General features: G+C 39.2%; 2 protein-coding genes across 2 annotated transcripts in view; one reads left to right on the plus strand and one right to left on the minus strand.

Annotated features, from left to right (window-relative positions):
- The first annotated feature begins 590 nt into the window (after positions 1 to 590).
- Positions 591 to 5487, plus strand: rx2 (retinal homeobox gene 2). Its single transcript, XM_069158056.1, has 3 exons — positions 591 to 873; positions 3727 to 3983; positions 5050 to 5487. Exons 1-3 carry the CDS (start codon positions 591 to 593, stop codon positions 5485 to 5487), a joined length of 978 nt encoding a protein of 325 aa, XP_069014157.1.
- Positions 5488 to 10508: 5021 nt separating this feature from the next.
- The window catches only part of LOC138203251 (dynein axonemal heavy chain 8-like), a 32748-nt gene continuing 15317 nt past the window's right edge, over positions 10509 to 27939 (minus strand). The window contains 54 exon segments of the mRNA XM_069158003.1: positions 10509 to 11030; positions 11177 to 11298; positions 11567 to 11756; positions 11973 to 12125; positions 12214 to 12370; positions 12491 to 12651; positions 12754 to 12855; positions 12933 to 13049; positions 13695 to 13850; positions 14007 to 14159; positions 14274 to 14347; positions 14428 to 14630; positions 14719 to 14823; positions 14909 to 15041; positions 15131 to 15321; positions 15430 to 15682; positions 15790 to 15895; positions 16050 to 16232; positions 16318 to 16473; positions 16570 to 16725; positions 16812 to 16983; positions 17141 to 17268; positions 17355 to 17492; positions 17790 to 18005; positions 18206 to 18373; positions 18462 to 18638; positions 18795 to 18898; positions 19008 to 19126; positions 19264 to 19490; positions 19706 to 19870; positions 20084 to 20237; positions 20974 to 21104; positions 21193 to 21315; positions 21415 to 21607; positions 21683 to 21846; positions 21937 to 22046; positions 22136 to 22349; positions 22440 to 22562; positions 22651 to 22785; positions 22885 to 23027; positions 23147 to 23366; positions 23464 to 23604; positions 23721 to 23962; positions 24434 to 24680; positions 24770 to 24931; positions 25032 to 25166; positions 25249 to 25356; positions 25444 to 25530; positions 25638 to 25825; positions 25908 to 26086; positions 26172 to 26344; positions 26431 to 26655; positions 27106 to 27267; positions 27626 to 27730. Coding sequence (XP_069014104.1) covers positions 10743 to 11030; positions 11177 to 11298; positions 11567 to 11756; positions 11973 to 12125; positions 12214 to 12370; positions 12491 to 12651; positions 12754 to 12855; positions 12933 to 13049; positions 13695 to 13850; positions 14007 to 14159; positions 14274 to 14347; positions 14428 to 14630; positions 14719 to 14823; positions 14909 to 15041; positions 15131 to 15321; positions 15430 to 15682; positions 15790 to 15895; positions 16050 to 16232; positions 16318 to 16473; positions 16570 to 16725; positions 16812 to 16983; positions 17141 to 17268; positions 17355 to 17492; positions 17790 to 18005; positions 18206 to 18373; positions 18462 to 18638; positions 18795 to 18898; positions 19008 to 19126; positions 19264 to 19490; positions 19706 to 19870; positions 20084 to 20237; positions 20974 to 21104; positions 21193 to 21315; positions 21415 to 21607; positions 21683 to 21846; positions 21937 to 22046; positions 22136 to 22349; positions 22440 to 22562; positions 22651 to 22785; positions 22885 to 23027; positions 23147 to 23366; positions 23464 to 23604; positions 23721 to 23962; positions 24434 to 24680; positions 24770 to 24931; positions 25032 to 25166; positions 25249 to 25356; positions 25444 to 25530; positions 25638 to 25825; positions 25908 to 26086; positions 26172 to 26344; positions 26431 to 26655; positions 27106 to 27267; positions 27626 to 27730 — 8637 coding nt within the window. The 3' untranslated portion in view covers positions 10509 to 10742.

Consider the following 27939-nt stretch of genomic DNA (forward strand, 5'->3'; position numbering starts at 1 on the left):
TGCAGAGCAAAGATTCTTCACAGACTCACTCAAATTCTTCCTTTAATATTTTGGTAAAAACATGACCTGTGTGTTATCAACAACACATGACTGTTTATCCATTGTAATGGAATTTAAGTAATAGACACTAAAATAGCATTTAACAAAGATAATCACACTCTTTGCTTAAAGTAATGTATCTTAAGCTAAACGAGGGAACCTGTTAACAACAATAAGCTGCTAATACAGATACTACATTGAAACGTTTAATTTCCACAATTTTTATACTAAGTGTAAAAACAGTCTCTAAAGAAAATTGTCAAGCTATTAAATGACCTATAAAGTGGAAGTGCATAGATTTACTGTGTTGTATTTTTTTTTTTTGTCCGTTTCTCCCTTACAGACAAAGATGTGAGTTTGTTCTGCTTTTGTGGAAACAATACATTCAACCTCACTGAAGTGATCCTTGAAGGATACAGTCCTCACACTTCAGCTCGATCTACTCCATTGCACGTGAAGCAGAACAACAGCTCTGTCAAACAACTTCCCCACCTCATCTCACTTGGTAGCCTTTTGCTTTTTTCTGAGAGATTGTGTCTCCAAAGGCTCGGATGCATTTGTCAATGGATACCCTGGGAATAGTGGATGATAGTTGCCTGGACAACTATGACATGGCAAAAGGTGCTGGGTCGAACGGTGGAGGCAGGGTCCACAGTATCGATGTCATACTGGGATTCACTAAAGACCAGGACCCCTTACTGCATTCAGTAGGAGCTGATGACAGCCAAAAAGCCAATGGAGCAAACCCACAGGACCCTGACAAGCAGGTCCAGTCAGACCATTATGGGCACCTCCCAGAACTGGGTGACAGCTCCCAACATTCTTCCTACCATGGTGAGCCAGGTACACACGCACACACCCAACCACCCACACACATTTTCTGTATTGTGGGTTCAGGGAAATTCGTTTTTTAAAGGTCCCATATTGGAAAAAAATTTAGATTTCCATAAGTTTTATGATTATAAAGTAGGGCTAAAGTGCTATATAAATTCTTGAAAGTGTCAAAACAATCAGTCAATGGAGTAAAGCACATTGCCCCATTTCAGCAACTGTGCCTTTTGGACTTCTGCAAGTTACTAACTTACTCACTAACTCACGCTAATGTCATATGTCTGCCTCACTACAGCCCATTGCCCAACCTTTCTGGAAGAAAATAAACCGTCATTCTGTTGCGGGTCTAGCAAGCTACAAGAGAATATAAAGCTTTGGCTGGCCGGGACATGCGCCACTCAGAAAAGAGTCAGCCAATCAGAAGAGAGGGTCACTGATATCAATGCCCATTAAAGACACAGACACAAAATAGTTCTTGGCAAAGCTACAAAGCTTACAAAAGTACATGTCAAATTGTAGTGAGATGGTTTATGGCTCGCAAAACCATAATGAATCTGTTCTGTATATCAGACTGCAAATAAAACAGTGCAAAAGTGTACTAAAGAGGCCACGGATATAACAAACTCAACTATGAAAGCCATATCAGCAATTGTGGTGAGTTGTAAAGTAGGAGCATACCTTCATCCCTGTATTTTATATTCATATTCTAAGGATAAAATATACTCCTGTCATATCTCAGAAAATATCATGAAGTAAGTGGATTGTCACAATTAAAAGACCAACAAATACAAAGGCCAGCCAAAGAAAGATGGATTAATAACAAAATGCTTTTAGTACCCACGATAATGTTAGATCTGCTCATTAGTGTCTAAACTAAACTACTGGATCCTGATTTTCACATAAAACATCACATTAAATTAGAGAAAATACACATATAAATTCTGTCTGCTGGTTCTAAAATGTTGTTTGCGTTAAGAATTCAGTGACCGTTTATAGCAAATGGAAATATATTGTGTCTGGCACATAATTTGACATACATTTAGAAGTAACACGGCTTTCTCTTTTTCTTTTAACTTGTTAAACATGGCTGTAGCCACTAATATGAATACCAGTTACATTCCATTAAGGTGTTTTGCCAGGTCCTGGGTGTTGTGCATGCAAGCTTATTGGCACACCTGAATGGAGGGGAGCCAAGATTAATGCAGTTAGTTACACTGGTGCTCTTCATGCCATGTCTATTGTGAGAAAGGTCCATTTAGCCTGCTGTCGTTTTTGCCTTTAGTCTCTTTGGAATGTTGAGCGAATTTCAAATAATGTCCTGAGATTTAGAGCACAGCTTGTCATCACAGCAGGCTTTTACAAGTCTTGATCCACTGATGGATCTGATTGGAAATAAGAGGTTAACAAGCCTGTGAAATTAGCTGTTAGGTGACATTTACTATCAATCAACTGGATATGAGTGAAGTAAAGGAAGTTGATTGATGCATAATTCTATTAGTTTCCATTCAGGTTTTTTTTTACAACTTCTCGAACAAAAAAAATGCTATTATGAAGATAATGTCTGTGATTGATATGGCCTTTTAAATGCTAGGAACCTACTCACATGCCGTAAGCTTGATTTATCTATTGCAATATTGTTATATTTTGTGAAGTAATTTAGGGACATAATTAAGTTGTTTTGGTATTTTAGATATTAAAATCTTACAGACTTTGCAAAAAGCTAAAAACCAAAAAACGTTTAAGAGGCTCAACATAAAATATCAAATATGCAGTCTGTGGACACGTAAATATACAGATATTCAAACAGTACAGTGGCCACAACAGATAAAGGTCAATGGGTAGAACAGCTACAACTAGAGTTGTTGCTATTAGGATCCATTTCAAACAATCCAAGTTGGGTATAACTTCTATTCTCCACTGAGATACATATGAAAGACTCAGTGCCACTGTTTCATTGTCGGAAAAAACAATGCGAAAAATTTGTGCATCTTATATGATTTAAGATTTATCTGCAAGATTTGCAACTCAGTTTGGTTTTTAAACTGTTTAAATCCTGCCATTTGCGGCGATTACACATTTTTATTGAATCTTAATGCCTCTAATATACAAATATAATTTGATGCTAAAGCCAGAGCGAGAGTCATTTGCCGAACACTGGTTTCTGACCAACATTAAAACATTCATTGTGACAGCTTTATGTTTAATGTAGAGTTCGCCATATGACATCCAAAGCAAATACTATCTAAATGGGATGCTGACATGCAAAAATAATTTTGATGAGTATAAAAAGCTATAATCCCACTCATTCCCTCTTCATGATATACCCTGCAGCTTCTGCTGCTGTTGACCATGTTGCCTAAAACGATTTGGTATGATTAATGAGCTTTGGTGCATCGCTCACATGGCTTACTTGCTCTACTTCCATTTCTTGGAAGAGAAAATCTGGACTACGACTGTTTACTTAGCTTGTGCAAAAGCCACCTAAAATCCCTTGATAGATTAGAGAACGCATGGACTTGCAGGTTTAACTGGTGGCATCTGTTACTCGGGGATTACTGCAAGGGAAGAATTCAGTGAAAGACGTGATTTCATTTGGACTTGCCAAACCCCTGGGGTTCAAAAATCCTTTACAGCAAAAAAAGAGTCATCAGTCATTCAGCTGTTTTATCATAAGACAAAAAAAAAGATTTCACTTTTTGATAAGTCAGTATGTTAAAATGTTACATTCCTTTTATAATAATCAACAATTACAAATGAATAAAGGAGTGTCCTCTTTTGGTTATTTAATTGGAGACATCCAAGACATTTTGAAAAATTGAAGTTTACTGTATGTATGTATCCTGTCCTTTATCTTAGAATCGGACCTTTTCTCGGGAGACAAGTGTGGTGGAGAAATGGGCAACCTTCAGAAGGAAGTGGATGATGCTGAGGAGTCTCCAGAGAATATTAAAGAGGAAGAGCACACTAAAAAGAAACACAGAAGAAACCGTACCACCTTCACCACCTATCAGCTTCATGAGCTGGAGCGAGCCTTCGAGAAGTCTCACTACCCAGATGTTTACAGCCGTGAAGAGTTGGCAATGAAGGTCAACTTACCTGAAGTTCGAGTTCAGGTAAAGACTAATAAATATAAAGTATATATTTGCACTCTACTTAATAAGATCACGTGAAAAAGTAAGTACAGTCCACAGAAATTGTTGGCTTTTTTGACATATTTGATCTTCTTTGAAATATATACTTGAACACAACTCCAGGGAAAATTGGCTTTGTCAAAAGTTTCAATCAACACATTTCATCAGCTGCAAAATGTTTGAGGGTTTTCTTGCATCCATAGTTTAAGCAATGCCTGCAAACCGTAACATTTCACCACCACACTTCACAGAATGAGGTTTGTGTCCTTAAAAGTTGTCTTTGGTCTGAACCTGTTACTGCGATCAAACAACTCTTTGATTTGTCTGTCCAGAGACATCATTTCAAAAGGTCTGGTGTTGGTGTCTGAATTTGATTAATTTCAAATAATTTAGAGATCTTTTTAAATCATTTGCTATCCTAATGGCATCCAGAGCCATTTTTTTCTGAAGGCCTTAGACAGCTCTTTAGCATGACAACATCACACACTTCAATAGTAAAGAGAACATCAGAGCCTATATGTCAGACAAGTCCCACTTGTCTCTCCCAAAGTAAGTTCTAATCATTGCCAACTAATATGGAACCCCTGATTCTAATTTTATGGATTGAAGGTGTTATAAATGTACTAATCCATATAAAATGTCAATTGTATGTCATTTGTTTGGAGGATAAAATATCTCAAAAATTCAACAATCTCCATGGGATGTACATACTTTTTTAACCTAACCATATATTTATGTCCATTGTGCCAAATTTAGGCATTGAATAACAGCTTTTGTTTTGACTTGGCTGAAAAAACAAGTGTTCACTCTTAAGACATACATTTTAACCTCAAACACCACTCCTGAAACCATTATTGCGCCACCTCTTTGAGGTATTATCATAAAACACACTTACAGAGAGCATAGTCCCTGAAAATTATGTATTTTTTCTGATAGCATGATTTTTGCTATCGCATCTCACTCAATGTCACTGCAACAATCTCATCTTAAGTCATCTCACTCAATGTCACTGCAACAATCTCATCTTAAGTCATCTCACTCTGTCCAGGTGTGGTTCCAGAATCGTAGGGCGAAGTGGAGACGTCAAGAAAAGATGGACACTAGCACCATGAAGCTCCATGATTCCCCCATGCTATCCTTCAATCGTCCCCCCATGCCCCCTAACGTGGGGCAGGTGCCCAACCCAATGCCAGTAGATCCCTGGCTGACCTCTCCCATTTCTAGTGCCACACCCATGCATACCATTCCAGGGTTCATGGGTTCACCGCAGGGCCTGCAGCCTGCCTATCCAAGCCACACCTTCCTCAACACCCCGCCTGGCATGGTCCAAGGTATGCAGCCTATGGGCCCACCTGCATACCAGTGCCCACCCAGCTTCAACGATAAATACCCAATGGAGGACGACAGGAGTTCCAGCATTGCAGCACTCAGGATGAAGGCCAAAGAGCACATTCAGTCAATGGATAAAACCTGGCAGCACATGTAATCTAATATGGATGGATTTTTGAGCTGCTCTTGTTAATGTTTACAAACTGCTTTTACACTGTCTGACCCATGTACCAATGAAGAGGATACATGACACCAAAGAAGTTTGAAAGTCCGATATTTTATCACCGTCACAGAGAAGCGACTCTCAAAATGAACTTTTTGTGATTTTTAAAGTTCACTTTAAAATGTATTTAATTTTGAATGAACCATTTTATTAGCCCCAAAAAGTATTATCTCTGGGGATCCTTTATTTTGGTTCAGCACAAAAGGTTTGGCTGCAGACTCTTGTTTGACGAAGTAAACATGAGGGCTGACTTCATAAAGCAAAAAACCTTTTTGTCAGCAATTGTTTTGTACATCTGATGGATTTCGGAGAGATTTGACTAACTGAAAAGCAGTAGAGAGAGGTTGAGTAGAGCCATGTTATCAGAAGTAGCCATGCTTTTGTATTGAGTTGTTGACATGATGACAAATTTTTACAGATTTTGACAAGTTTGTTGTCTTAAATGAGGAGTGTTAAGACCTTTGTGTTGATAAGATACTTTATTAAAAAAAAAAACATAATACTAGCACTATCTGTCTACAGGTGCCTGGGCTTACGATTTTCCAGCTTCCTTTAAATGATATTTTTATGAGGATTATAATGACCATTAATGACCAATGTACTGTGCTTTTAAGGTGTTGGTATCTAGTTCTTTAGAACGCCACTAAATAAATACAATAGTATAAATTTGGTTTGTTCAAGAATGTTTTTCTATGTCTATATGGTTGGGTTTTCTCTTTGTCCATTTTACTGTTTTACAGTGAAAATATTGCCCAGCATTTTTTTTATAATTTTTCAGCTGTTATAAAGTGAGCAAAAAAGTGTATTTTTAACCACTTTTCCACAAAAGTTTAACATTGATTTGGATTAAAAGGGAATATGAGTGTTTTATATTTTGGATATTGAAATGGCCTTTTGACGAGCATCGAGCTCTGATGGGGGGAGGTTCTCGGAAGTCACAGAGCGTAATCTGGTTTGGAGGGTAATTTAAACAGACAAGCATACCTCTTAACACCTAATTACTGCTTTTAAAGCGATTAACCCTGGATTCTCAGCCATAGACAGAATGCCCTCAGATGTCCCTGAAAAACCCCTTTCAAGACCTGATTAACTTTTCCCCTCCCCTTGCCTGTTTATATTACAGATACAACAGAATTGGAAGTTACAGTACTACATATGAATCTTGTTCATTTTTATGCACTGGCTTAATCTTCATCCTTATTAGTAAAGGACGCACCTCATTGCATTGTTAACAAAATATTCACTTAAGGATTTAGAGTGAGAAGGTTGTTGGGAGCTGGCAGCCTCTTACCTCTTAAGTTGTATTAAACTATTGGACCAGTGTGGGTGCATTAAATGAATGCAGAAGGGTGCTGGGATAGCAGTACTGTGAATCTGATTGCAACCTATGTCATGGAATCAAGGGATCAGGAGCTAACAAAACATCTTGCCCATTGTTAAAAAATAACTGTCATTAGTTAAGTGTTATAAATACTCATCTAAAGATAATACTAAGTACTCTGGCAATGCTTTGAGGTCAATTTATCTGGCAAAACATTTTCTGTGTATCATGGCCTCTACAAATGGCGGCACCAATACTGTCAGTTTAATATGTTTTATTGTTTATTGTTCTACTCCCTGTTGACTGCAGTGGACTAAAAAGCCAAATCAATTTTCAATATTATTATATACTAATTATTAGTCCTGATAAGTTTTTAGAATGTGACTTGTTTTTCCCATGTGCAAAAACACAGAATAAAGTTACAGAGCACTACTTTAGAAACACTTTGATTGTGGACTTTGTTTTGTTTTTTTCTACACATCCATGAGTGAGCCACCAACATGACTTTGTGCTGTTAATGAGCACTAGTACACAATAGGCCATGTAAGCTATGATAGAGAGAGCTGGCCTGATGGAGGCCTGTTGTGTTCGTCCAGGCCTGTGGAGCTTTGCCAGGCCGTTAGGCAGATGAAGCTCCACTCCATCAGGCCCAACCAGGGGTGTCAGGGGGCCCCACCTGCTAGGCTGCCGAGGCCACAAGGGCTCAAGCTATAATTGCCCTCCGGTAGCTTGTGTGGCTTAACTGCCCTAGTTTATTTTGGGAGGGAGAATTGCACAGAGATCTATTTTATATCCCAGTACTTTGCAAGAATGCATTATTTGGTAGACAAACTAAACTCTATACCTTCTATTTTTTTGTCACACTGTGAACTTATGACACGTACAGCATCTGTCTGAAGCTTCACAGCTTAAAGGTTGCCGGAGGAAATAGACTATGTAACAGCTTTTTATGAGATGTGTTCAGGTTCATACATTATACGGGAACAGTTGTTTCCCCAGATTCTTGAAGAGGAAGAGAAAACACGTAAACATTAAAAAAAAAAAAAAAAAAAAAATTTTTTAAATTCTAGTTTTTACAATGTTTTGTGGACTGTTACTGCTTAAACCCTTGAGGACATGTTTGAAAACAAATTAGTATGAATGTATTTTAGCCACTGGAGAGGGAAACTTGCCAATACATATAAACTGTTTTAGACTTGTTGGTAAGATTAATACTAAAGTTGGCAGAGACGAGAGCAGGCTACACTTGGCTTAGCTGATTCTTGGTAACATAATGAGAAAAATAATGTCTAGGCCCCTCAAGCCCACTGCACTATGAACATAATTACACAGGACATGACATAAATGCCACTAGTAAAGTTATTTATCTGCCCTGCAGGTGATTGCTACTTTTGAGTTTTGCAGTGAGACCAACGGCTAAATATTCATTCCATTTACATGCCTCAGTGGTTTGGCATAATACAGATGAAGATGAAAAGTGTTTGAGTCGGCTATATTTAGTCATAACTGTCTCTCACTACACCTTTGTCAGAAAGACTTAATGTAGCAACACCCAGACTTTGCTCAAGAGCCACTCAGAACTAGTAATTAATTACAGACATTATTATGTTATTTTGCTTGATCAAGCATGACTTTCTCTGGGGCCCAGGCTCTAGTTAACAGGCTGACAAGCGGGACGTGGTCCACGGTGGAAATAATAAGGGAAAGGAGCGTAATTAATTGGGTTTGATGAAGAACACTTTTCAAAGGGACACCATTTTCCCCTCTTGACATAATTGCAGATCACCCAGAGGGTGGGGGTGGGGATTTGATGGCTGGCGCCAGTTGCTCGTCTTCGCCACAGTGTTCACTTTGAGGAAAAGGACACTCCGAGACCACTACTTCGCCTTACAAACATGTGCATTACATGCACCAGCACACATGCCAACGGCTTAATTTTGCATTCAATGCATTGCCTAACATTCACTACCTGTAACTCGCGTATATCTTCAATGACTAATAAATGTCAAATTAATCCGAACACCGACCGACAAACTGTGCGGTATTTCCAAATACTGCATTGTTTTTTTTTTAATTACAGACAGTTAACTGCCTGGGGTGTTTCCTAGTTTACCATTTTTGAATTTGCAGGAAGGGTTTATCAAAAATTACAGACTGTATAGGTGTTTTTAAAAAAATATTTAATGTTGCTAGCCAAAAAACATGTAGCCTATTGCGCTAAATAATAATACTGTGTGTGCTTTATCGCATTAATCTGTTATTTTGTCAAATGTAACTACTGTACATTTCAACAAACCTCTCATTTACACTGTTACACCGATCAGAGATTATGACCCTATCTAACAGCAAACATTTTGGTAATGTATTTATGTAATTACTGTATAGTGTATGATGTTTTAGTACTTTGCTGCTCTCGTCTTGAAAATAATTCATCAGGGTGATTTTCAAAATTAAATGAGAATACAGCTCCTCCTGTCCACATGCCTAAGTGTCCTTGAGCAAGACACTGAACCCTAAGTTACTCCCGATGGTGTACCATCGGTGTGTGAATGTGCTCCTGATGGCAGCACCTTGCATGGTGATCTGTCTCATGAATGAGTGAATGGGAAAACCATGTTAAAGCGCTTTGAGACCGAAAGGTGATAAAGTGCTATACAAGTACAGACCATTTACGCCTTCTGAGCAACTCTTAGGATATTGGAAAAAAAAACAACAATGTTTTAGACTATGACAACTTGCAAAATATTAGCTCTGCTGTGTTAGAGGAGTTACCTGCTTTTCAATGCTGGTGTGAGAGTGGATCTGATGGTGTTTTAGCTTCATCTTTTGAGGAGTTGAAGACTACTAACATCATATCTGCTCTTGTTCTGTATACAGAAAGAAAGCATGAGCACCAGAAATCTCATTCATTTACCAAAAAGCAGTGACATCAAATAGGTGACTGACTTTCTTCTACAATACCCAGTGAGACTGACAGGATGGACACAAACATACTGTCCTCGATAGATTCGATCTTTTCATGTTGCTTGTATCCATCCAGCAACGTCCGGTCCTGTAAAAATGGAACAGACAGACACTATAAGGCTGCTATGGGGTGATGTCTAAATACGATTACCGTAACCTGTGCTGAGGGGTTAGGGTCCATCCCCATGTTACTGTAACAACTGCTCTGTCATGCGAGCGTAAACGTGAATTGCTCTGCTCACTCCCCTTTGGTGAGGTGTAAAGATTTTTTTTAGTCTTCAAGGAAAGCTATGAATATTTAGATTTGTAAAATAATGTTTATTCTATATTGTACTTCATATAAAATGCACTGGAGGTACCTGTTCTAAATTGAGGGCATACTCTGGATGCGACAAGGCAGGATGTCCACATCTTGACATAGGGTGCAAACGTGTGAATGACCTGAGGGCAGAACGCATGCAAGTAGATTTAAATTTAAAATGTTTCAGAGGTTTTCAGAAAATATATTCTCAAACACTATTGCTTACTTGATTAGTGAGACCGCACTGATCGGCCATGTCAGTCAGATTTTCGATACAAAACAACTTCTACCAAAATATCACAGCCATCATAGACATCAGCTATTAAATAAACATATTTTTTAATTGCAACATTTGAAAGGTCACTGACAATACCTGGCCAAAATGCTAATATGTTAACACTTTGAATTAAATGCAGGTTAGGACAAAAGAAAACTTCATTAGCTTATAACACAATAATGATTTGTGAATTAGAAGACCCCCAAATCTAACAACATAGCATGCTTTTTGTAAAATATTTAAATATTACATGCCTTAAAAAAAAAAAAAAAATTTATTTTTCCTTTAATCAACATCACACATTTGTGAAGATATGCAGGCATCTTTTATTTGATGTCACACAGCAGGGCAACCCCACGCAAGATCCAGTGGTCTGGTGACTGGCTGGTAGTTAACACCACTGCTGTGATATAATTCAGGTCTGTGCGCCTTGGTTTCTTGTAGATGGGGCAGACATAAAGCTTCGGATCCACAGGAGCAGTGGAGTTGATGGCAAACATATGGACGACAGGCAAGGGTGTGAACAGCACTTTGGGTAAGGACTCGATGAGATGGACGTTCTTCCTGTCCCAGCCGGCGCCATCCAGGTACAAACCGTGAACATAAACACCCTCCTGTTGGGGAAAGACGGTCAGTGATATGATAATACATTATTTTCATCTTTTCCTTTAGGAATACAATATTTTTCACTTCAATTTCTCCCCGTCAATTTTCACTTGTCTCACATTCACAATGTGCAGACAATATAGCTTTGACTCACTGTTGGTGAGGCTGTGATCTCTTCCATTGTTTGCTTCAGTACTTTGTTGTTCAGTGTGACTGTGTCCAGAGCCCAGCCTTTGTTTGCCCGGGTTACTTCTTGTCTCATAGCTGTGAGAAACCCTAAAAACATTGATGCAGAAAGACAGTATTAGCATAAGTCCGATACAATTCATCCTCAGCCGATGTTCACATTTGTACCTTTAGAACATTTTATCCCTGACAAACTTAACAGACCTAAATCAATTAGACACAGTCCACTGAGATTTATTTGTTCTCCTTTAAGCTCAAATCCACAGATAATACCACCAGTCTATTGTGTTTTATTTTTGCTGATGTATGACAGTAAAATGGTGTAAAATGTCTTATTCTACAAAAACCTGTCACTCACCCTGTGGGTTAAAGAAGCCCGTCATCCAAAAACATTTGGGTCTTCCGTCAAACACCCAACTGTTGAACTGTTTGTTTCTCTCCAGAAGCTCGGTGAACCAAAAGCCCAGTGTGGAAGAATCCCAGGAGATTTTTCTCCACAGGTTTGGCACACGAGCATCGAAAATATTGTCAAGGGCATCACGGAGGTTCTGGGAGTGAAGTACAGAGCAGTGATCACATATTCTGCAAGATACTTTAATCATCGCATGTTTTCAGTTTCACACAAAATGAAATGTTTCAAGTCAATGAATAAGACATTTGATGAAAATGTTAGAATTGAATTACAAACGTGAACTGAAGTTATTATTTCAAGAGGCACACAGTGAAGCGGTGGTGTGAGCAATGGGATAAATCAATAGTCTTACCTCGCTCATTATGATGGTGCCATCAATGGCCAGCTTCAGGTCACTCAGACTAGTGCGCACAAAACTGATGATCCTCTGCATTCTATCCACCTCCTGACGGAGGAAGATGTTCATTGGGTTGAAAGCTCCCATCTTCAACAGCCTGGCTTTGACCTAAAACCATGAAAGTTGCAGAGTTTATATTTTACAGTTGCTGATGCAAGAATTGGTCATTTAAAATCCGAAGATCAAACAAGCTGACCTCATGTGGCACATAATTAGGGGGCAGTTTCTCAAACATGTCCTCTGCCATGCTGTAAACAATGGACTCCCGAGTTGCTCCTCCTCCCCCTCCACCTTCCTTGGGCTGAATATTTGTGATCGTGTCTAACATTTCAGCAGATGTGTTTGTCTGGTATCTAGTCAACATTTAACACAGAGCAGAAATGCAATGTTTGCCATAATATGAGACATTATAAGCACAGTATTTACATCGTTACCGGTTTTAATGCTTCACAGTGACCGCAGTCTTTTCTTACGTGATATCAGCATTAGAATGGAGACCCAATGCTTGTGGTGAATCCGCTGTGGGCAAGCTCTGAATACATTCCATGTACTCGTCCAGTGTTTTGCACACAGGAATTTTGTAGCCCGAGTAGAAGCAGAATGACGGGTCAAACATCTTCTTGCTGAACCACACCTGAAATGAAAAGCATCCAATCTCATATATTGTAAGAAATTAAATACAGTTTTTGACTAATGAGATGTAACATATGAAAAAACACAAAATTAGAATTATTACGCGAGCAAAACACTTCAACAGGCGTTTGTCATAGTCATCTGTAACCCTTCCTCCATATTGCACCTCAGCCAGCATGTATCGCACAGTTACCCAGGACACGTCCTATGGAGTAAAGGTGCAAACTGGTTAATGAGGGAAGACCAGATGAAAGTCTTACGTCACTTCTGCTGAATCATCACCTTCTTGTAGCCACAATCATCCAAGTGTTTTTCAACAAATTCAACACTTGCACTGAAATCAGCAGAGTTGAACTCATAAGGTATGTTCCAACCCAGTGGTCCAAATTTGCGGCGTTCCTTAAATAGGAGGCAATACAAAAAGATTACATACAAAATCAAGACAGTGAGCATCAAGTAATACTACAGAAAAACACTGCCCGATTATGGAGACCATTCCTCACCATCTGTTTTGGAAAGCAAAAGCCAAGAACATAAGATGATTTTGTATTATGTTGCTTAAACAAAATATTAAAATATGATAGGCTATGAGATGAATCAACCCCACACAACGAGCAATGAAAATCAAACAAATACACCACTTAATCGTATAAAACATTCTGTGACTTCAATACCAAACTACCATTTTTTTATTTATTTTTTTACCCATGTCTGATAATCATGTATTCACTATTATACTCAATTTTAGTAATGTGTACAGTGTTGATTTTCACTTTTAGAGGTTAATTATTGGCCTTATGCACACCAACTTAAATTGCAGAACCAAAATATAATGGTGCAAATTCTGGTATAATTCATTATCTACTACATAAATAAAATTACAAAAAATAAGAATTATCAACTGAAGTAGGGATATGTCAGAGTTCCTTTCATGTTTGACTCAGCTTCTGGTTTGAAATGTGCCCAAAGAGCCAGGAATGTATTTCTTTAGTAGCTTCTCTAAATAAAGCTCCTCCATTACATCCACTACAGAATGGGCAGTACCTGCACTGCAGTGTGGAGAAATGCCACACTGTACAGCAACGGCTTCCACATGGGCAGGTTGCTGACTTCCAACTGGGTCTGTGAAATTCCTGCAAATGTGCGTTTCAAGCCAGCACGTATTCCCTGAGGCGGATCGTTGGTAAACTTGATCGAGGACTGGGGGCAAAGACATTAGAGACATTCGCTCAAAACTTGTACACGTATTGTAAATGAATGTACCACGGTACTTGTAGAGGTTAGGTCAGGATGCAAAGTAATACATGAGGTAATTATCAACAACTAGCTGTACATACAAGTTTTGTAAAGTGTCACCTGCAGGAGTGTGATAGAGAACTGATCGTGTGGTTCTGTGGTGATCCACACTCTGTAAGTGTCATGCATGGTCTCTGCAGATGTGATGGTTTCAAGCAGCTCGTCCATAAAGTCCAAGCCCAGGTGGCAATTTTGGAGAAGGACCCAACCTCCCTGTACATATCAAGATACAGAGGCCACGGATGAGGTGAAATAATCAGACAACACTTTGGCTAACTTAAGTCCCATTGTTATTAAACTCATTATTTCATAAACTTAAATAAACACCTGTGCCATTGATGCCTGAACAAGCTTCCTTGCATGCACCTCTTGCCCTTGTCCCATGGATATTGCTTTGCAGCCTACAAGATAAAATGAGATCGTGACACAAGTTAAGACAAGAAACTAATAGTTGCAAGTTAAATAGGAAAGCCATACTCACCCAGCTGAAGTTTCTTAGCAAGTGCTTCGATTTGGTCAGTGGGATCTGAGCCCATGGAAAGGAAGCAAACTAGAGGGGTGCAAGGGTCACTTTCCTCCCATGTGCTGTGAAGGTCCAAGATGACAGGCTCGGCAAACCTCAGGCCCATAGAGTCCCCCACATACTTTATGGCCTGAGACAAGGTACGATCAGGGCACCAAGACCTGTGAAAGAAACAGCTTGTATGATGATTGTATTAAATCGTAATGTGTATCTGAAAACATAAGCAGCTGCCTAGCTGCAGGTTCCAACCTGATCATCAAAAGCTTATCGAAGACATTAAGAGAATTGTATCCATCTGGAATGACCTCTTCCTCTGGTGCATCAAATTTGAGCCATGCTTTCCAATGTTTCCCACTTTGAGACACCTACGAAACATGTCAATAGCAACAATGTATTAGCACACATTAAGGGAAAATTTAGATGTATGATTGATGCCAACTTGTAGCTCACCTGGTTTATAACATTAACAAACTCTGGCAATTTGCTGAGTTCCACCAAGTTTAGCCACACCATATCCAAGATCCAACTGAATGGCTTTGGGGGGCACGTCTTCAAGTCAAGAGCTGCGCCACCTGTTTGTATATTCAAATAAGTTCTCATGTTATAAGATGCCATAACAAAGAGGTACATTCAATTTTCACAGCAATGATGATGATTTTACCTTTAATAAGAATCTGGAATTTGTTGTGGTTGATTTTGTTATTCTGTAAGTCAATCTTGAGGGTCAGCAAGAGTGTGAAGATGAACTTGTGGTTTTCATACAGGCCTCTGACTGTGTATTTGAAAACCTCAAATGTCAGATATTCTATGATGTTTTCAATCCGCTTCTGAGTTTTAGCGGACTTTTTAGACCTGCAAAGGCATATTCATTAAATGACAGTAAAGAGAGTGCAAAATTGTGTCCTGATATGATAAAAGAACAAAGGTGAAGCAGCAAGCTTGTGCAGACATATGTCATACCTTGCCAGTGACAGATCGAAGATTTTGAGGAACTGACTCAGGGACGTCTGGTACATGACATTAACCATGCTCATCTCTGTGATGAGGAAGTAGAGGGTGCTGCCACGAGAGGCAACAGGACGATATTCTGCTTGAGCTATATTGATCTTCAGCTCTGCTTCTGCTGCAACACTGAGCTTTGTACTCACTTCACCGGCAGTTTGCTTAGTTGTAATCAGAATGCCAATCATGGAGTCATCGTCAACCAAGGAACCTTTAATCACACAAAGAAACATTGTACTATATCGAAAAAAAATCAAATGTATTTATAGGTTTGGCTTTGAAAAAAATGCCATTAGCCTCCACCATTAGCTGTAATACCTTTTGTGCTGCTGAGTTTGTACAGCAAGTTGTCTTCCAGCTCTTGCATCTTTCTCTTATTGGCAGTTACATCCTCAATTAGCTTCAATCTTTCTGCCTCTAGTTCCTGTTAAAAGAAGTGCAATTATTGTGCAACCCAAAACACCATCAATATTACACGCTCAAAACAGTAATAACAATGCCCTGAAACATTCACTATTAATGGGTCATTGGCTTAAGTTGTTACAGCTGATAACAATCCAAAAAAAAAAGACACTGACATATTTCTCTTTGAGGATGACTCGACCAAGCAGCTGGTTTTCCAGGCCCTTCATGTTTACAGTGAAATCAATGATGGATGTCTTGGCGCTGACTTCTGGGGTATAAGCTGGATTCGGCAGTTTGGTGGTTATGTAGAGCTGGAAACCGTCCATTACATTGACCTCCTTGTCTCCCACTTTAACCTGTCCAAGACAAATCCAATAATTTAAGAGAGTACAACTTTTAAAGTTGTATTGTGGAATTAAAATGTTTATGAACGCTGATTACCTTAAAACTGGTCCCAGATTTAATGAAGTTTTTCTCAAGGACGTTGTCGAGGGCCGGGTCCAGGTCCTCATTTATGTCTTCAATAAGCAGTGGGCGTCCCAAGGAAAGACAGTCTTCCATGTGAGTGCGAAAGAACTTGTGGTTGAGTGAAGTCACCTGAATGAGAGATCACAGCTCAATTCCCCAACCTGGATTCCAAAACTACTAATTTCAGTAAAAATGGCATAAACCTCATTGTCTTTGACAATTTACTTGGAGTGAATTGGTCTTTTCTTTTTTCTTAATCCAAGACTTTCCCTGAGTCTGGGGATCAATGAGGAGAGGAAATCTTGTTGCTTTTGTGACGATGATGCCATTCTGCACAGACAAGTCATCTCCTGGGAGCCCCTGAAGGTTCCACTCACTTATCTTAAATATACAAGGGACAGTGAATGTGTCGTTAATAACTTCTTGTGTAGCTAAAAGGGATGTCAAATTTTAATTTAAGTTCTTACAGTGGGAGGGTCCACAAGGTCAGAGATGATGTTGAGTTTGTCTGTAAAAGGGATTTTATTGGTCCTGAGCGCTTTCTCCCAGATGTCCTTCAACAACATGTCACGGAAACTCTGGTTGAATGGGCCACAGTAAGACAAGAAGCCTGTGAGCTGGAGCACGTCGCCCACAAGTCTACCAAGAAGAACAGAAACAAGTGGCCTTATTTAAAGTCTATCATGAGCAATATATTGCAAATCTGCCCCGAAAGAGATACAAAAAATGTCTTCCTATTATTCAGGTGTTTTGAGTCCCCTTGAAATATTCTATTCTAATTTTCTTTGTAACCTGCCTGTTTATCTGTGACTTGAACTCTTTGCTTTGCTCTATCCAGCGGACTTTCTCTCCACTAAGTCCTTCAATCAGAGCAGATGCAGCCTGCATTTTATTCTTACACATCTCAGCATCATCCAACAAGTCCTGAAAAATAACATCGTTAAAGTGATCTTCAATTTCTAGATTAGGGTAAATGCATTATCACAAATTTTCAAAAGGGTGAATCCCACCTGTTTCTCTTTCATAGCAGCATCAGATTTGGCCTTGACTTTGTCAAACTGTGCCTGCTTCTCGTCCAGCTGAGCCTCAGCCTGGTCTAGCTCACTATTAGCCTTTTTTAGCCGGTTTTCTTGAATGGCCAGGTTAGCCTGGGCACAGACAAGGGACCCAGAGGTTCATAAAACCACATTGAACACAGGAGATTACAATCAAAGCAGTATTTCTATAATTGAATGCAACTTTAAAGATAAAATGCACCATATTGTTCAAAAAGGCTATGAACTAAAAGGTAGGATGCCTAACCTAATCACCCAAAATGAATATGAAAACCCCCCAAACAGGCTGAAAGCTGACATTTTATTTTGTGATATTAAAGTGCAATAGTCACCTATGCCAGATGTAAACTGCACAAAAAAACAGCTGTCATGACAAAATATTAAGTTTACCTTGAGTGGCAGCACTTCTTTGTTGATGCCAAAGAATACGGCCATAGCCCGTGTCCATACTAGCAGACCAGCTACATTACCACAGACTTTCTTGGCATTTTCCATTGTGTAATCCTCCATGTTAAAGTAGGGCTGCAGCAGTTCTACTGCTTCTTCATTAATTTTATCATTTTGGAACTGCTGCAGTAGCGTCATAAAACCAGCGCCACTCATAAGCTGAAGAGTAGACAAAAAAACGGTGGCAAAATGGAGCCATAACCAACTTTACAATGTCTATTTCAATATTATTGTGGCATTATCACTTGTATTAACCCTACAAAACCATGTTACATGCCGACATCATATCTCTAAGGGTTCACAGAATGTACTTATGATGTAAATATCGTGAGAATTTTCATAAAAAGGATTTCTCTTACCTTCAGTGCTTCCCCCCATGATGGCTTCAAACAGCGTCGCTCGGGATCAATAGAAACCTGGTCTAACCTCCTTTGAAATAAAAGCAAGCAGCAGTCCATAATCCTCATGATCAGATGTGGAGGCTTGGCCAATTTTTTCACAGTGGCAATGTCAGTTGGCTTGATGGTCTGTAAAATGTGTAAGTACATAATGCAGCTCAGTATATATGATGAAATAAATATACAAATGTGTTCAAAGAAATCCCAGAGATCTTACATTCAGTGCAGCTTTAGCCTCTTCTAAAGCTGGCCTGGCAGCCTCCAGTTTCTCCTCTGCAACAGCTTTCTCTATCCCGATCCCTTCCACAATTTTCTGGGCTCTATCCTTCACAATCTGGACCTCATTCTTTACAATGGTTGCAGCTTCAGCAGTGACTGTCACCTCTGCAACCACCTGTGGGAATACAAAAACAAATTTGATTTTATGGCTTGTTTTTAGGTCACTGTAAATTCTGAGATGAGAAAAGTTACACGTAACTACCCATCCAACCATTATCTATACATGTTTATTTTCTGCAAGGTCACAGGGGGCTGGCGCTGCATTATTTACCTTGTCAGCTTTGACAGATGCGATAGCAAGCTCCTTTTCCTTCACTTCAAGATCTTTCGCTAGTTGAGCCACAGACGTACTCGCCTCCATCAGTTTGTCCAACCCTGGAAATCAGTAACATCTTGTAAAACCCTTTCGCAAAGTAGAACTTGTAAATGTGTCCACAGACGTCATCTTCATAGCACGTCATAGCCTTGCTCTTGAACTTCTTACCAACATTCATGCGCTCAGCTAGAGTGTTGATATAGTTGTGCTTTTCAGTGTACAATGTTTTGTAACTGTTTATAAAAGAGAGGTAGGATTTAGGGGTGACATGAGTTCGTCTTCGGAATCTGAAACATAAAACACCATCCAACTTTTAAGTTCATGTAAAATACTGCATGTTTCTGGGCTAACAATTGAAAATATCTTGATATATACAAATGAAACGTAACGACATGAATTAAATGTGATTTGTGTCACGTAGTACCTTTCGAAGTAGCTTTCACATGTTTCCGATACTTTGTCATGATATGTCCCCATGGTGATCATGACAGAAGCTTTCACCTCAGGAGAGCAAACCATTGGAAACTCGGACAAGAAATAGTTGGACACAGCCACCAGGGCCTCGTTGGGCCACGGGGTGAACCAGTCCATCGTGCAGCCAGAAATCAACCCAGGAAACTTCAAAGATCTGTTACGAAACTTCTGTCCCACCTTTCAAGAAGAAAAGACAAAATGTAATTTAAATGAGAACATTCCTTTATGCAGAGGTGGCTTCAGGTGAGTGTGCAGTTTGTGTAATGTAACAGTTAAGGAATGAACATACACTGTAGTATGTGACAATGGAAACACAACGTGAACAAATAAAGGAGCAGAAAAACACAACGTATCCAACCTTTGGGTAGCAATTGTACAAAGTTGTAACGTACCGGTGAGAAGCAAAGAACAACGTGCAGATTCTTTCTTGACCGGGATATAAAGTAGTCATAAAGGTTGTCAAAAGTTATTGGAGTGCGAGGAAACTCTTTTTTCATCACTGCAACCAGGTTCTGGGTGATCTCTTGGATCTCATCTTTAGCAAAAAGATTGGAGACCTGCACAAAGTTCATTCACTATGAAGTCATCAGGATCAATAAAGGTTTTCTTTTGAGATCTAAAAGTCCTTACGACATCTTTATTTCCGTGATTTAGGAACAATTTCAGGATGTTTACATTAGAATAAATATAACAATTCTCAACTACACTGTCTGAATGCAGTTGGTTTGGGTAACCATAGATTAGGGCTGTAGATATCAGCGCTTTCTCACCTCTCCAGAAGAAAGAACATTGTTGAGGTACTCAAGGAAGGCCACATCCTTGATCTCATTGTCAGTGAAGATGAAGGTGATGCCTTTGCCCTCAGCTCCAGCTGTTTTATACAACATTTTCAGGTCATCCATGAAATTACTTATGTTGTATGTTCTGATGAGAAAACAAACATCACATTGTTAGAAACAAGCCCCCCATGACCTCATTTAAATTGTGAAATGCAGTGAAACAATTGGGATCAACAGTCTCCAAAATATAAAAAGCACATGGGCTCATGGGATACGCATTGTTCGATTGAGACAAGCAAGTCAAGTGCTGTTCTGTGTGTCTTAAATAACAAATACCATGATAATAATGCACTGTGTGGTATGGGTGTGGCACTCGCAATCAAGGCATTAAATGATTGTTTCTTTCATTGGTACAAAGGAGGAATCATCAGGCCCGTGTTTTTAATGAGAAAAATAAATTGTAACTAATTCAGGCACGTCGTTAAAATTTGTCAAAGGGATCCAGTATAGGTTTGTAACATTTGTATTGTTATTTTACAATATATACATTTACTTGTAAACATTGCAGTCAGTGGGAATTCAGTGATATATTAATTGCATGATTTGCTTTGTAAAAACAAAAGTAAGAATAACTTTCAGAAAGGGTCCACTTTTCTTGAATAACAAGATCAGTTATTGTATTGATAATATCTGACCTTGCAACGTTGGTTTTAAAAGAGGTAATCACGATAACTATTTTAACATCTCTCGTCTCTACAAACATTTTAAAATTAAATACAAAACTACACAAACATTGTGGGGTTTACACCCTATTTTGTTACTGCATGTCCACCAACTTATTTCTCCAATGCTGACAGCAGTTTTACTTTTTTAATTCTCACCTGGTGAGTGTGATCTGAAAGATGCTGTATCCAGCGATGTATGAAGCGAGGCGAGTCAGACTCTGTTTCCCCGATCCTCCCACTCCCACGAGCAGGGCATTTCCATTGTTGGTTCGAATGATTCGTGAGATCTAAAGCAAGGCAAATCTCAAATAAATCAGCATTATCTATAGTCTACTCTAAAGAACATGCATCAGTTAGACTGGCTTCTAATCTGACCTTGACAAGATGAGTCATTGCATCTGCGAAGAAAACCAGATCCAGGCTGTAGCCTCTTACAATCTCATTGTGCTGAGTCTGATAATATATCAGCTTCTCTGATAAGAACTCAAAACTTGGCACCTGGAAGAGAATTAGTTTGATCAGATTTTGGTGACATCTTCCTCAATCAGCTTTCTAGAGTGCAAATATATCAAAGTGGTCGGAATACGAATTTCATACCAGTTCATAAATCTTCGGGGCATCAAAACAGGCATCATCGTCTTCTTCTCCAGTTGGCTCAGGTGCATCTCGGAGGAAGTCCACAAAATATGGCTCATCATGAAGCTCTGGGACAAGTTCAGGGTCAACATGCTCTTGGATCACACGAGATACAGCCCTCTCAAACCACACTCTGTCCTCAGAGCAAATAAACCTACAGCAACACAATATTGCAGTTTGCCTTTTTTGTTGTATTTAAAACAGTATTTACTGTATGCGAGCACTGTACCTGTCCGCAATCACCCTTGTACATTCACTCTTGAAAAGAGCCAAGACAGTCGGGATATCATCACACTCCTTTGCCTTAATGTTTAACATTCCTTGCCAGATCCTGGACAAGTCTCTCAAGTTGAAGACGTAGTGGAACTTGGACGGTGTGGGAAGCATTTTTGTCTTTAATGTGAAAATCACCAATGAGGATCAGGTCTTCATTAATAAATCAAACACCTATAATAGTTTTCACATCATCTTTACAGCACTTACCTTTGTCCATTGCCATAAAATCCTGCCAGCAGACACCAGACACTTAATCATAGCCGAGATACTAGGCTTGAAGTTCCTGCACTCATGGAAATATCCACAGCCAATTACACCTGCAGAAAAGAACATGACACTTCAACAGTTTTTTGTAAAATATAATCCACAGTAAGCAAAGAAATTAAATAATTATAGAGACAGCTACCAAAGATCTTATCAATGGAGGTGTTGGATGGCAGAGTACAGTTAAAGACTGTAAACTGTCTCTTCAGTCTTTGTGGGATGTCGTTCCTCCCACCACCAGGGTGAATCATGGCTGCCAGTATCTGTACATCCTCAACAGTGGAGAAGTCTCCTGGTTTATCCAGATTGTACATGCCGCTCATTTCCATCATCTGGCGGACTATCTCATTGGTGATCTGGTTGAATGGTCACATAGAACAGTGACTTAGATTGAATTGATTGAACATGACAGGAATAAAATTCCAAAAATAAATGTATGTAAGCACCTGATCTCCCCACTCATTGACAATAGGCATGTTTATATCATCAACAAACACTGTCATCCTACGTCCTCCTGGGGGTCCGTAGGTGCTGCCAATTCTCTTTTCAATGTAGCTTTCCACTGTTCGCTGTATATAAAAGAAACGTTTTTTCAAACATAAAACTGATACAGACCTGTAAAAAGACATATAGAACATGTTACAGCATATATTATACCTGAAACATAATTGGTTCTGTTGCAGATGAGAAGTTCAGTGACTTAAACAGGTCTTTCTCAGGGTCGTATTTGTTGGTGTAGCCTTTTATCATGACTGTTTTTGCTGTCCCTTGTTCACCAATGAGCAGCACAGCCTGTATATACATAATATTCATCTGTCACACATGCCAACAGAGCAAAAATAGTAATTATTTCTTTATGCAAAGTACTTAGATTAAAAGAGACAAGATCACCTTGCGTTGTTTAGCAATAGTCTCCAGCAAGAAAGACGTTCTTGTGTTATCGACATTTGGCACAAGAATAGAGGTATAGTCTGGCACACTGTCAGTTGGATAGACATATTCCCCCACGTGTTTGTTCCAATGACACCATTCACCTGAAACAGAAGTTACCATCCTAATAGTCAAATACCTGTAAACAGTCATTCAAACACTCACTTCAAATAGAAATAAAACGAGAAAAGAAGTGGTATTTAATTTATAAAAACAACCTAACCGTTTGTGTTCACCATGTACTCAAACATAGTGGCTCCTGGCTCTGCTTTAGGCACATCAATCTTGCAGATGTGACCTCTGATGAAGGCCTCCATTTTGTCCCTATCCTCCAACTCCAAAATGGCTCCCAGACTCCACATTAGGCAGAAGACAAAAAGGCGCTCAATGTGTTTGCTATCTGTAACCTTGGGTGGGAGGATGCCCTCCAGCAGATTCAAAGACTGAAGGTGTAACATAAAGAGACAATTTAGGATTTCAAACAAGGTTAGAGGTGTCATCTAATTCTTTTTTGTCGCCAACATTTTTCTGAATATGTACCTGCATTATGTAGTTGCACTCCAAAAGCTCCATTTCTGGTTTCAGGTTCTGCTTCATGAACAAGTAAACATCCTCAAATATCTTGTCGTACAGACACATAAGGATTTCTGCCTCTTTTGCATTGCGCTTGTGAGCCCATCCCTGCAAGTTAAAGGCCAGGTTTCTTGTAAACACTCCATTGTAAAACAAGCATTTTTCTTTCATTCATCTTTTCTTCAAACACTTTGTCCATTGACGCCTTAATAAAATAGCTGTACCTGGAGTATGGGTTTCCAGCTGAGAGCCGATGAGCTCATGAAGACCATACCCACTCGGGACACAGTGGCAGGTGAGGCATTATCCATGTTGTGCACCTCAAACACCAACTTGCAGGAGGGTGACATGGTGATGCGGTCACCATTAGCCAGGGTCAGCGTTTTATTATCATCCAGCACGGAGTTGAGGTTCTCGATCCATATGGCGTCCACAGGACCATCCAGCACAATCCATATGAACTCCCCTGAAGTGTACACATTTCAAAGCAGTTCAATTTTTAAGTTCTCAAGCAATCAAATGATTCTGTGTCATTCTGTTGATCTGTCTCAGCCCCCCTTTTTTTTTTTTTTTTTTTTACCAGTTGTATCCCCAACATTTTAGGTGTTAACATGCATCAGTTTATGTCTACAGCTGAAACAAAAAGTAAAAAAATATGCTGCTTTCAGACAAGAACAGCTACACTTGATGAACTTTGTTTGATGTCCAGCTCCTGATGTGACACTGTATATTTTGTACTCTTTTTACACGGCAACAACCTCTATATTGTAGAATATTGTATATCGTAGATTTATATTGTATAATAATGCATTGTTTATTGTTCAGATAATATTGAACTCAATACTGTGTCTTTGGTAAGAATTTTTTATTAAAGATATTTTTGATATAAAATTTAGACTTATCAGCTTGAAAGTTCTCTAAACTTTGTATTACAAACCTTTCTTAGCTTTAAGTGTCCTCCTCCACAGAGTGGAAAAGATCCCGTCAGTCCAATCGTTGGTGGCTGCATCGAGGCGACCGAACATCTGCGGAGCAGTGATTGCTTTGGGGTTCATGCGCATTTCCCTGTGCGGACTCCCACATTCAGTCATAGATCGCATGAGAATGTTGATGACCGTGGTCTTCCCAGCTCCGCTTGGGCCCAAAGTCATCAGTCCATGGCGCACTCGTGCAGTTTCATAAAGCTGACAGGTGACAGTTGCGCACAGTAAATGGGTCATTTTCCAAACAGACAACAGGAGCAAAATATGCAGACGAAGCAGTTTTGAGGTACCTGAACAAGCTTGAGGTTCCATGGTGGATGATTGACAATACCAGCTAGCTCAACTTGATGGGAAACAGCAGCTTGAAGTTCAGTATATGTGCTTCCATCCAGCTGAATACCAGGGAACAGGTCATTGATGAGACTAAGGAAGAGGGGCTCATCCTCATCCACCTGAAACAGACAGAAAAATTAATATACACAGTGCTGTATCTGCTCACACATTACAATTTAATATATACTTCCTGCCAGCAACACTGAGTTTGGGTCATACCAGTTTAGACAGATTCATGTCGCGCAGCACTCTCATGACACTGCTGGACTCCGAGTCATTGGGTCGAGCTCTTTTAGATGCCCCAAGTGTTCTTAACACAGACAGGATGTTCCTGAGGCCAAAGTCATAGTGGACCTGACAAATAGCAAAGGGTTGTGTGTTAGTAGTTCAATAATCATTCAAAACAGGAATTAAGCATCAGTAACAAGATTCTCACCTGTTTTGTAAGTTGCTCTTCACACAGTTTATAAAGAACAAAGAATTTCTGGGCCAAGATAACATTTTCATTGAATCCACAACTGGCAAGTTTGACTCTCATGATGATCTGCCAAAGACAACAGTGAAGAAGTGACTGTTAAAACTCAAACAAAATGAATAATACTTTTCTTGAACAAAAGTATCCTTGACTAACCTGCCGGTCTGGTACCATCATAGACACGGTCCTGAACTGCACTTTTAAGTTTTCAGGGAGTTCCTGACGACCAGCATATCCAGGGTTCTAGATAAGGAGTGACGACGTGTTTTTTTTTTTATATGCATAATAAATGTTTTCTTCCTATTTTAAATGTGTTTCTTAGAACACTCTTGTGCATTTGTATATCTTACCATCGTGATAAACAGGCCAAACTCTGGATTCAGATTCACACAGTCTCCATCTGTGAAAATGAAAGAGCTTTTGTGTTTCTTGCGTGCTTGCAGAACAATGTAGATCTGCTGGGCAGCAACAGAAAGCACTGGGAGATCGATTCTGTTGAACTCATCGAAGCAGCCCCACGACCCTGATTGCGCAAGGCCTGAAAAAAAAGGAATACATTATGAGATAAGTGAAATTATTGCACCACATTGTTTGAAGAACTGTTCAATCGCCTGGGATACCTTTATATATCCTGCCAAGTCCTCTGAAGTCCATCTGATCAGAGCAGTTGAACACCACAACATACTTGCCGAGGCAGCGACCCATGTCTTTGGTGGTTTCGGTCTTCCCAGTGCCAGCTGGCCCGGCAGGGGCTCCTCCCATGCTCATACCCAGGGCCTGGGCCAGTGTGATGTAACACCTAGGCAGATAAAAAGCAGATCCATGATTCAACTGAAGCATTAAACACTGTAGAAATATTTAATATCAAATTTCTCTTTTCTGACCTGTCAGTCAAAGGGGTGATGACGAGGCGATCAGTGCAACCGAGGAACTCATTCTGATATATGAAGTCAACATTAGTAATAGATACAAGGACCTTATCCAGATCCTCCTTGAAGTAAAATCTGCTCTGCTTTAGCCATTCAAAGTCGCTGACAGATTTGATACGCTTCTTTACCTGAGGACACAGTGGGATATAAATCTGAATGTGTTACATAGATAACACTAACAGTCAGTCAACGATAAAAAATAATAAGAACCCACTAGGTCATTGAATATATCACTTTGGTGCACATGGATTGTGACAAGTGTCTCATATTTGACCCTGTCAAATTTGCTCAGGTCATGGGTGGTTTGTTTGATGAGCGTGCTGAGGAGATTTAGAAAATTGGTTTTGGTCTCTGGCATGATCTCCTTGTCATATTCAGCATTTTGTAGGGCCTCTTCTGCATCTCTCGTCCAAAGCATCTGGATTCCGAGCAAGCCCACCTAAAGTAAGACGCAAACAATGCATGAAACACGACATGTATGCACACACATATATATATATATATATATATATATATATATATATATATATATATGCACGTGTTATTTTGCAAACTTTAGACACAATGTATATGAGAAGGACCATGATATTTGTTCAGGTGCCTGAGTCAATGAAGAAGGCGAGAAGAGAAAAGGGAATTAGTGAAATACACTCTTGATACTAGATGTACCAGTAGATTAAGGATAGGCCTTTCCTAAAATCTATGATGAGGGTTTTCCAGGATCACCTTGCAGAGTACAGTGTTTAAAATCTGTGCTGTGGAAGTATCTACAAAGAGCTAGCATTGGATGGTGGACAGTTCTTGTCACATTTCTGGGGTGTCACCAGCATGATTTTTAAATTCAACCTGGTGAAGCTTTTTACTAACAGAAACACTACTGTCTTCTGACCTGTGCTTGAAACTTGTTGAGGAAGGAGAGAAGATCAAAATCTTCATCGTTTATCACTAGTTCCGAAGCTCTGATGACTGAGTGTAATGAAGCCTGCTGTTGTGACAACAGCGCACTGAGCCAGAGCTCCACTGGTCCCTGTGCCATGACCGGTGTGTCCAGCTGAAACCATAATCATACATTTAATATACAGTACTGTACCATACTTTTCAGTGATGGAAAGCATGTACTCAATAGCAATTCTGAGATGTTTCAGTTCTTCTTTTTTCTGCTTCACACTTATCTGTGTAAAATTGTAAAATGTGTAAAACAAAGCATGTGACACATCTATGCAATATGAATCATTGGTACAGATTCAACTACACAACATATAAAAAGTAATTAAAATCGCTCAATTTAAAAGAACTGCAAAAGTCCTTTACATGAAGTGTAATAAATGTTATTCAACATTATATTTACATTCTTCAAATGCACTATTAAATCACAGATATAATCTGGAAATGAAATTAGGATCACATACGTGTAGTTTCTCTCCTTCTTGTGAAATAACAGCTAAAATCTTGTCATACTCTGTTGCATGAAACTCTGCTTCATTGACATTGTCAAACACTCCGAGGAGATGTGACTGAAAAACAATTGCATCAAAATTAATTTTGTTTAGTATTTTTACCAAACAAATACAATACAATAAATGAAATGTAAACATGACAGATTAATACTTGTCAGAACATTTTTAAAAGGTTATCAGCACACATTTTGACACTTTGAAAACAATAACAGGAGTCCTGGTACATGTTCTTCATTTAAAAAAGTGAAAAAGTTCACAATACAATA

Source organism: Embiotoca jacksoni, unplaced genomic scaffold (assembly GCF_022577435.1).
Source record: "Embiotoca jacksoni isolate LCO1_2020_lvr unplaced genomic scaffold, fEmbJac1.0.p SCAF_22, whole genome shotgun sequence".
Classification (NCBI taxonomy): Eukaryota; Metazoa; Chordata; class Actinopteri; family Embiotocidae; genus Embiotoca; species Embiotoca jacksoni.

Bases quoted from the DNA above. Each gene is read 5' to 3' on its own strand.
- rx2 (XM_069158056.1), top strand. From the start codon at position 591: ATGCATTTGTCAATGGATACCCTGGGAATAGTGGATGATAGTTGCCTG. The intron at 874-3,726 runs GTGAGCCAGGTA...CCTTTATCTTAG, and splicing joins CCAACATTCTTCCTACCATG to AATCGGACCTTTTCTCGGGA. The intron at 3,984-5,049 runs GTAAAGACTAAT...CACTCTGTCCAG, and splicing joins TACCTGAAGTTCGAGTTCAG to GTGTGGTTCCAGAATCGTAG.